Genomic DNA, 10,351 nt, shown 5'->3' with positions numbered 1-10,351 from the left:
AATGGATGCCAATCTGGATCAACAACTGGGTCATCCATCACCTCCTCTTCAATTTCATGTGCACCTTCCTCTGTGTCACCTTGTAAGGTGGTATAGTATGCGGGAAGGGGCAACTGAGTTTCATCAGGGTCAGATTCTGGCTCAGTACACTGCGAGGACAATGTAGTGCTCTGAGTGAATGTACCAGCTGAAAAATCTAGCAGTGGCTGTGCATCAGTGCACTCCATGTCAGATTCATCTTGGCCTGGGGAATTCACGATTTGACTTGATAACCCAGGCATGGTATGTGAAAAGAGCTCCATGGAGTAATCCGTAGTGTGGCCTGCCACATCCTTCACTTTTGGTAGGGGTGAAAGACACAAGGAAGGTGTTGTTCCTGACCAGGTTTACCTACTCCCAGAAAAGGGAGCCTTCGAGGCCTTGTGGAGCCAGACGATGACGCAGGCTCAACACCTCCTGCCTTAGGTGCTATTGTGCTTTTGCCACTACCAGCAGATGCACCACCACCACCATCAGTACCAGCTGGCAACCCCCGCCCACTTCCACGGCCTCTTCCACCATACTTCCTCATTTTTGGAAAAATGTACCCGAAATACCACCAGCTATATGGTACTGTAAAACAAGGTACAAGGTGTATATAGTATTGGGGAGAATTGGAAGCTCCCTAGAGATTTTAGGAGGCTGAACTATTATCTCAGGCCCACTATAGATTACACCTCAATTTAACATGCTGAAATAGGCAGGTGTATGACCAGGCACAAGGTGTGTATATAGTATTGGGGAGAATTGGAAGCTCCCTAGAGATTTTAGGAGGCTGAACTATTATCTCAGGCCCACTATAGATTACACCTCAATTTAACGCAGGTGCGCTGTCTGGGTGTTATGTTCGACTCCGATCTCTCCTTCACCTCCCATATACAATCTCTTGCCCGCTCATGCCGCTTACACCTAAAGAACATCTCTAGAATCCGCCCTTTTCTCACCATGGAAACAACAAAAACTCTCACTGTCGCCCTGATCCACTCCCGCCTAGACTACTGTAATGCTCTATTAATTGGCCTCCCTCTCACTCGACTCTCCCCTCTCCAGTCTATCCTTAATGCAGCAGCCAGGGTTGTCCATCTGGCTAATCGTTTCTCAGACGCGTCCGCTCTTCGCCAGTCGTTACACTGGCTGCCAATTCATTACAGGGTACAATTCAAAGTACTTGTTCTCACCCACAAAGCTCTCCACAGTGCGGCACCCCCTTACATCTCCTCCCTCATTTCTGTCTATCGGCCTAACCGACCGCTGCGCTCTGCAAATGACTTTCGACTAACCTCTGCCCTAATCCGTACCTCCCACTCCCGACTCCAAGACTTCTCCCGTGCTGCGCCAATCCTCTGGAATGCTCTACCCCAAAATATTAGGACCATCCACAATTTGCATAGTTTTAGGCGCTCGCTCAAAACACATTTGTTCAGAGCGGCCTATCACATTCATTAATCAAAGTCATGTTTGTGTGTGTGTAGCCCATTCACTATCTCCATCTAACCCCCACCCCCTGAAGATGGCTGGACCGTCATTGTAAATACATCGTTGTAAATACAAACCTGTGCTTTGTATCCCCCCACCTCATTGTAGATTGTAAGCTCCACGAGCAGGGTCGTCTTATTTCGCTTTAATTATTGTATTGTTAACGTTGTTACTTATGACTGTTGTGTTTGAAACTGTTCAACTGTAAAGCGCTGCGGAATATGTTGGCGCTATATAAATAAAGATTATTATTATTATTATTAACATGCTGAAATAGGCAGGTGTATGACCAGGCACAAGGTGTGTATATAGTATTGGGGAGAATTGGAAGCTCCCTAGAGATTTTAGGAGGCTGAACTATTATCTCAGGCCCACTATAGATTACACCTCAATTTAACAGGCTGAAATAGACAGGTGTATGACCAGGCACAAGGTGTGTAGGTGTGTATATAGTATTGGGGAGAATTGGAAGCTCCCTAGAGATTTTAGGAGGTTGACAAAGATGCTCTCAGTCCAAGTATGGCAGCAGGCAGCCTAATAAGCAGGACTGCTGTACACAAAAGTGTGGAAAAATGAATGCTTGGTAACTGTGCAGAAAAGAGGAAGAAAAGTATTTTTGCTTTTAAAAAAGCAGTTTGCACAGCAGTGTGCAAACAGCAATGCAGCTATCAGGGAGCCTTATAAGGCAGCCTAATAACCAACAGAGCTGATGCACAAAATTATAGCCTCCCCTGTCACTGCACACAAACTGTTGTGTTCTACAGTGGAAATCGCTACCAGCAGAAGCAGTTTTTTTGTTCTTCTTCCCTGCCTAACGCTCTCCCTTATTCAGAATCAGCAGCTGCAACCTCTCCCTAATGCTAAGATCGGCAGAAGTAAGATGGCGGTCGGCGTGCACGCCCTTTTATAGCCCCTGTGATGCCACACAAAGCAAGCCAATCACTTGCATGCCCTTCTCAAAGATGGTGGTGACCGCTGCCCATGTCATCGCGTTGCCCACAGTGTGTGTCCTCCATCATTGGCTGAAAAAGGGCGCTGGAATCTGAAACGCGACTTTGGCGCTCTGGTCGCCGACCTCGTGGCCGACCTCACGCTATGGTCGGGTTTCGTTTCATGAAACCTGACTTCAGCGTAAGTCGGCGACTTATGAATTTGACCGACCCATTTCGCTCAACTCTACTCCCAACATAGAAATATTAAGGGAAACCCAGCGGGGATTTAACCCCTACTTAGCTCCAGCCTCAAGCTTGTAATGTGATTCTTGCATTAGACCTACTCATTCATTTCTTTACTATGCTTATTGTTTTCCCACCTGTAGAATAACAGGGGCTAATAGGGCTAGTCTGGGACAGCCGTTGCAGAGTGGGGGCGCCAAACAACCGTATCTTTTAGGGTGCCAACCTCCACTGTCAGGAAGGGACAGCAAGCTATTGTAGGGAATTGGACAGGTTATATATACAATTGCTTGTGATATATTTTTTACTGCCTATACACTGGGTTGGTGATTTTTTAATATTATTGAAATAAAGTATCAATTTTAATGGGATTATATGTTTGCACAACAGTATCATTGTCCTTGATTGGCCAGCAAACTAGTCTAACCTTAACCCCATAGAGAATCTATGGGGTATTGTGAAGAGGAAGATGTTGTGAGTTCATTTTTCCCTTCACCATTGAGGTCTGATGAACTCCCTCCTCTTGTGAAGGAAGGTAGTGAGGCTGATTATCAAACACCTGGGCAGCTAGATGATGACTGGGTGGCTGGAATTGAGGACTGGATATAAGGCTGCCGACGCCCTTCTTCCTGGCTGGTGATTTTCCTGCTGGATTCTTGGAGACCAGTCTGATTCCTGCATCTCAAAGCTAAGTTTTTCTGCTCTGCTTTGTACTCTTCAGTTTTGTTTTGTTTTGCCTTGTTATTTGGGAGTTCTGCCATCCCCGGCCGGGGGTGAGCTGAATTCCATTTTTGTCTCTGATCTGTTGATCTTTTGCTCTGTCTTCAGAATATACCTGAGTGCTGATATAGTCTTTTGAAGCCTAGCGACTTCAGGGCTTGTTTTTCCTATCAGTCGGTTGGCTCATTTTGATAGGGTTTTTGCGGATGGCAGACAGCAGCTTTCCTATCCTGTCCTATGTAGTTAGCTTGTGCCCCATCATTTGCTCAACCTATCTTTCTATCTGTGTTAGTGTTTTCATCTTGCTTCACCGTCATTATATGTTGGGGGCTGCCTATTGCTTTGGGGTCTGCTCTGGGGCAGCTTAGTTTTTCCCCTTTCAGTCTTTAGGCTATTTAGTTCTCCGGCTGTGATAGAGGGGTCTAGGGCACCATAGGAAACCCCCACAACTACTGTTAGTTGTTGTGGATAGGTCCAGGGGTCTGCAATCCGATAGCTGCCAACCTCTCTGGTTTTTCTGGACTTAGCTGGTATTTTGTTTTTTCCTCCTTCGGTTACTCATCATAACAGGAAGATGAGAGACACTAGACCCAACAATGCAGACCAGCTGAAGGCTGCTATCAAAGCAACCTGGGCTTCCATAACACCTCAGCAGTGACACAGGCTGATCGCCTACATACCACGCCGCATTGTTGCAGTAATTGATGCAAAAGGAGCCCCGACCAAGTATTGAGTGCATTTACTAAACATACATTTTAGTAGGCCAACATTTCTGATTTTAAAATCATTTTTTCAAGCTGGTGTCATAAAGTATTCTAATTTACTGAGATAATGACTTTTGGGTTTTCATTGTCTGCAAGCCATAATCATCAACATTCACAGAAATAAACACTTGAAATAGATCACTCTTTGTGTAATGACTATTTAATATTAGTTTTACTTTTTGTACTGAAGAACTGAAATAAATTAACTTTTTGATGGTATTCTAATTTTGTGAGCTGCACCTGTAGATGTCAACAGCTATCTTGATTTTTCAAGTGGACATCTACCTCGTTGGGTGAAAAACATACCTTATGGCCAGTTATGGTGAATTTGTAAAAATTGTACATCTGAAGTTGATTTTTAGAATGAATCCAGGATTCTGAGGGGGAGATTTTTGTAAAAGAGATAAGCATAGTGGTGGCCTACAGTTGCTCATGGTGGTAGCTCGGTTATGCCTACAGTTGCTCATGGTGGTGGCTTGGTCATATTCCGGGCCTGCTTTGCTTCCTCTGGCACTGGAAGAATGCAGCACGTGGATGGTTAGATGAATTTAATCAGGTATCAGGAAATTCTGAGAGAAAATGTCATACCTTCTGTGAGGAAACTGAAGCTTGGGTGCTATTGAACCTTCCAACAAGGCAATGGTCCCAAGCATACCTCAGAGTTCACTAAGGCTTGGTTACAGCCTGGAAGATTCTGGAGTGGTGGAATGTGTAGAAGACACTGGTGCATGTAAACCCAAGATATTATTGAACCGAAAGCCATTTCCAATGATGAATGCGATAAAATTCTTCAGTAACGTCAGTAACGCTGCCAGAAGCTGGTGTCTAGCTGTGCATAACATTTGCAGCAGGACATAACCGACACAGGTGATCTCCTAAGTATTAAAGATGCTTGTCATACAGGAGATGATTAGTTCTGAGAATACAACAGTCAGTAAATGTGGTGTTTTGTGCTGAATTTGGAGAAACCACTTGTTATATTACTTCTGCTGAGCGCTACACAGTTTTATTGTTTTATTGCAAACAGCAGAATGTTTGTAAATTTTGATAAAATTAATTTACAGAAGGGTCTGAATAATTTTGATTGCAACTTTATCTATTTAATGACAATTCTATGAGTAACACTGACTATGAACACGGCTTATCTTTATCTTATAGCTCTGTGTGCTTATGGATGTGGCAGTGGATTCTGTATTGCCCCTAATGTGTGTTCCTGCAGAGATGGTCATCATGGCATCACCTGTACTGGTAAAATGAAAAAAGTGGTTTGGTACCGTGTTAGCCAGTAGAAAAAAATATGTAAAGTGCTCTCAGTGAGAGAAACAAAATAGGAATCTTGTGGGTATGATACCTTTTATGTTATGAGTTCATTTTCCCCTTCACCATTGAGGTCTGATGAACTCCCTCTTCTGGTGAAGGAAGGTAGTGACACTGATTACCAAGCACCTGAGCTGGGAGAGGATGACTGGGTGACGGGGATCTCTGACTGGATATAAGGCAGCCAATGCCCTTCTGCCTCACTGGTGATTTCTCTGTGGAATTCTAGGAGACCAGTCTGATTCCTGCTCCTCAAAAGCTAAGTTTTCAGCTTTGCCTTTTTGCATTTGTGTCTTGGTTTTAGTTTGCCTTGCTTTTCTGGATTCTGCCATTCCCTGCTGGGGTGAGCTGAATTCCTTTTTGGCGCTTTGCTCTGTCTTCAGAAAATACTTGAGTACTGACATAGTCTTTTTGAAGCCTAGCGTCTTCAGGGCCTTTTTCCCTGTCAGTCTGTTGGCTATTATTTTGATAGGGTTTTTTGCAGATTGCAGACAGCAGCTTTCCTATCCTGTCCTATCTAGTTAGCTTGGGCCCCATCATTTGCTCAGTCTTTCTTTCTATCTGTGTTAGTGTTTTTTCTTCTTGCTTCACCGTCATTATATGTTGGGGGCTGCCTATTGCTTTGGGGTCTGCTCTGGGGCAGTTTAGATTTCCCTTTCTGTCTTTAGGCTAGGCAGTTCTCTGGCTGTGATCGAGGGGTCTAGGGCATCGTAGGACCCCCCACGGCTACTGCTAGTTGTTGTTGATAGGTTCAGGGGTCTGCAATCCGATAGCTGCCAACTTCTCTGGTTTTCTGGACTTAGCTAGCATTTCTGTTGTTGCCTCCTACGGTGACTCATTCATAACAGAATCACCAGCCATACCGCAGATCCTAGGGTACTCAATAGCAGGAAAGAATTGTAAAAAAAAAAAAAAAAAAAAAAAAAAGGTGTGTATATTTTTTCCTCTATATCTCTGAGGCCGTAGGGGGATTTTTTTTTCTCTCAATGGAGATAAAGCAGTTGTCTGATCGTGTGGAGCAGCTCGCTGTGGAAGTGCGGGGAATTTCCGCCTACCTTGCTCATTCACATGCTGCTGAACCAAAGATCCCTACTCCTGATGTGTTTTTTGGGGATCGGTCTAAATTTTTGAATTTCAAAAATAATTGTAAATTATTTTTTGCCATGAAGCCTAACTCGTCAGGGAGCTCCGCGCAGCAGGTTAAAATTATCATCTCTTTGATGCGTGGCGATCCCCAGGATTGGGCGTTTTCTTTGAAACCTGATGATCCTAGTTTGACTAATGTGAACGCATTTTTTCAAGCCTTGGGGTTGTTGTATGACGAACCTAATGCTATTGATCATGCTGAAAAGACCCTGTTGGCATTGAGCCAGGGTCGAGATTCTGCAGAATTGTAATGTCAAAAACTCCAAAAGTGGGCGGTCCTTACTGCCTGGAATGATAATGCCTTGGCAGCTCTCTTTCGGAAGGGTTTGTCAGAAGCCGTAAAAGATACTATGGTGGGATTTCCTGTTCCCTCTGGTCTGGACGATTCTATGTCATTAGCCATTCAGGTTGATCGGCGTTTACGTGAACGCAGGACTGCACGAGAGGTGTTGCCACCTGTTGAACAAGTGTCTGAACCTATGCAATGTGATAGAGTTTTGTCCAGGGAGCAACGTCAGGAGTTCAGAAAGCGTAATAAGCTGTGTTTTTTTTGTGGAGATGCCTCGCATATTATTTCTGTCTGTCCTAAACGAGAGAAACGTTTTGCACACACGTTTTCTGTGGGTGGGGTTCAACCTAAGTTTCTTCTGGCAATTACTCTGATCTGCTCCCTGTCCACATTTTCCGCCAAGGCTTTTGTGGATTCGGGAGCAGCCCTGAACCTAATGGACTTGGATTTTGCTAAACGTTGTGGATTTCCTATGACACCTCTGCGGACGCCTATCCCTTTGAGGGGGATTGATGCTACTCCTTTGGCGAAAAATAAGCCTCAGTTTTGGACCCATGTGGTAATGCGGGTCGCCCCAAACCATCAAGAAAATTGCAGATTTTTGGTGTTGCATAATTTGCATGATACCATTGGTCTGGGGTTTCCCTGGTTGCAAATTCATAATCCAGTTTTGGACTGGAAATCTGTGTCTGTGGTGAGTAGGGGTTGTCGGTGTGCCCTTAGTGAGGCTCCGTTTTTTTCCACCTCTCCTCAGTCGCATGATGTTCCTGACTATTTGGCGGACTTTTATGATGTATTTAGTGAGAATGAGTCTGCGTCTTTGCCTCCTCATAGGAGTTATGACTGTGCAATTGAACTGAGCCCGAGGTGTAAATTTCCCAAGGGTCGGCTCTTCAATTTATCTGTACCCGAGCACGAGGCTATGCGATCCTATATTAAGGAGGCGTTGGAGAAGGGTCATATTAGACCATCTTCTTCACCATTAGGTGCTGGTTTTTTTTTCGTGGCCAAAAAGGATGGTTCATTAAGGCCTTGTATTGATTATCGTGCCCTCAACAAAATTACTATTAAATATCAGTATCCGTTACCCCTGATTTCTGATCTATTCTCCAGAGTTAAAGGTGCTTGCTGGTTTACCAAGCTTGACCTCAGGGGGGCGTATAATCTTATCCGCATTAAGCATGGGGATGAATGGAAGACGGCGTTTAATACTCCAGAGGGACATTTTGAGTACCTGGTGATGCCTTTTGGGCTCACTAATGCCCCTTCTGTCTTCCAGTGCTTCATGAATGACATTTTACAAGACTTTGTGGATAAATTTTTGATTATCTATCTGGATGATATTTTGATCTTCTCCAAGGATTGGGATTCTCATGTGGAACATGTTCGGACGGTGTTCCGGATCTTGAGGGAGAATTCCCTGTATGTCAAATGATCGAAATGCCTTTTTGGGGTACAGAGGAATTCATTTTTGGGATTTATTTTGTCTCAGTCAATTATTGAAATGGATCCGGCCAAGGTACAGGCCATTTATGATTGGGTTCAGCCCACTTCTTTGAAGGCCCTTCAGAAGTTTTTGGGTTTTGCTAATTTTTATCGGAAATTTATAGCAAAATTTTCTAGTATTGCCAAGCCATTGACTGATCTGACTAAGAAGGGTGCTGATGTGTTGAATTGGTCTCCGGATGCTGTTTCTTCCTTTCAGGAGCTGAAGCGAAGATTCACTTATGCCCCGGTTTTGCGGCAACCTGATGTCTCACTCCCGTTCCAGGTAGAGGTGGACGCTTCTGAGATTGGTGCAGGAGCTGTTTTGTCCCAAAAGGATCCTGTAACATCTAAAATGAATCCCTGTGCTTTCTTTTTCTGAAAGTTCTCCCCATCTGAACGTAACTATGATGTGGGGAATCGGGAACTGTTAGCCATGAAATGGGCATTTGAGGAGTGGAGACATTGGTTGGAGGGAGCTAAACATCAAGTCGTGGTCCTCACTGACCAAAAGAATTTGATTTACCTGGAGTCGGCCAAACGATTGAACCCTAGACAGGCTAGATGGGCCTTGTTTTTTACACATTTTGATTTTGTGGTCTCTTTTCTTCCTGGCACTAAGAATGTCAAGGCTGACGCTCTCTCTAGGAGCTTCTTTGCTGATTCTCCTGTGGTGACCAAGCCTGCTACCATCTTAGGCGAAGGGGTAGTTCTTTCTGCCATCTCGCCCGATTTGAGACGTGCTCAGGAAGAGTTCCAGGAGGACAAACCTGAGCGTTGTCCCAGTAGAAAGTTGTATGTTCCTGACCAGTGGAAAAAGAGAGTGATGTCTGAAGTTCATTGCTCTGCATTGGCTGGTCATCCAGGTATTTTTGGTACTAGAGATCTGGTGAGTCGGTCTTTTTGGTGGCCCGCCTTGTCTCGTGATGTCAGGAATTTTGTGCAGTCCTGTGGGACTTGCTCCCGGTCTAAACCTTGTTCTCGCTCTAGTGGGTTGTTGATGCCTTTGCTGGTCCCCAGGAGGCCATGGACCCATATTTCAATGGATTTCATCTCTGATATGCCTGTCTCTCAGAGAATGACTGTTATTTGGGTGATTTGTGATAGGTTCTCTAAGATGGTTCATCTTGTACCACTTCCTAAGTTGCCATCTTCTTCTGAGTTGGTGTCCCTGTTTTTGCAAGAGGTGGTTCGCTTGCACGGGATTCCTGAGAACATTGTATCTGACAGAGGAGTTCAGTTTGTGTCTAGATTTTGGAGGACTTTCTGTTCCAAGCTGGGAATTCAGTTGTCCTTCTCCTCTGCGTTTCACCCTCAGACCAATGGGCAGACGGAGAGAACAAACCAGACCTTGGAGTCGTATTTGAGATGTTTTATTTCCGCTGATCAGGATGATTGGGTTTCATTTTTGCCCTTGGCCGAATTTGCTTTAAATAATAGAGCTAGTTCTGCCACTTTGATGTCACCTTTTTTTTGTAACTTTGGGTTTCATCCTCTATTTTCTTCAGGGCAGGTGGAGCCTTCTGCCTGCCCAGGTGTTGACACTGTGGTGGAGAGAATGCACCAGATCTGGGACCAAGTGGTGGATAAGTTATCTCTCTTCCAGGAAAAGGCCCAACGGTTTTCCAACCGGCATAGGACCGTTGGTCCCCAGTTTAAGGTGGGTGATATGGTTTGGTTATCATCAAAAAATATCTCTATGAAGGTAGCTTCTCCTAAGTTTAAGCCTAGATTTATTGGGCCTTACAAGATTTTGGAGATCATTAATCCGGTCTCTTTTCGGTTGGCTCTTCCTGTCACATTTAAAATCCATAATGTGTTTCATAAGTCCTTGTTGAAGAGGTTTGTTGAACCAGTAGTTCCTGGGGTGGCACCTCCGGACCCTGTATTGGTTGAAGGTAACATGGAATATAAAGTAGAGAAGATACTGGATTCCCGTC

The 10,351-nt window shown here is 44.5% G+C and overlaps 1 protein-coding gene across 1 annotated transcript in view; it reads left to right on the top strand.

Moving 5' to 3' along the window:
- VWCE (von Willebrand factor C and EGF domains) overlaps positions 1-10,351 on the top strand; it is a 260,888-nt gene that overhangs the window by 30,213 nt on the left and 220,324 nt on the right. Inside the window, exon 3 of the mRNA XM_073573945.1 lies at positions 5,333-5,422. Within this exon, the coding sequence (XP_073430046.1) occupies positions 5,333-5,422 (90 nt within the window). The remainder of the gene's footprint in view (positions 1-5,332; positions 5,423-10,351) is intronic.

The sequence above is a fragment of the Dendrobates tinctorius genome, unplaced genomic scaffold (assembly GCF_039654945.1).
Source record: "Dendrobates tinctorius isolate UK_male_01 unplaced genomic scaffold, ASM3965494v1 ptg000037l, whole genome shotgun sequence".
Classification (NCBI taxonomy): Eukaryota; Metazoa; Chordata; class Amphibia; order Anura; family Dendrobatidae; genus Dendrobates; species Dendrobates tinctorius.
This window is presented reverse-complemented; position numbering and strand designations above follow the sequence as displayed.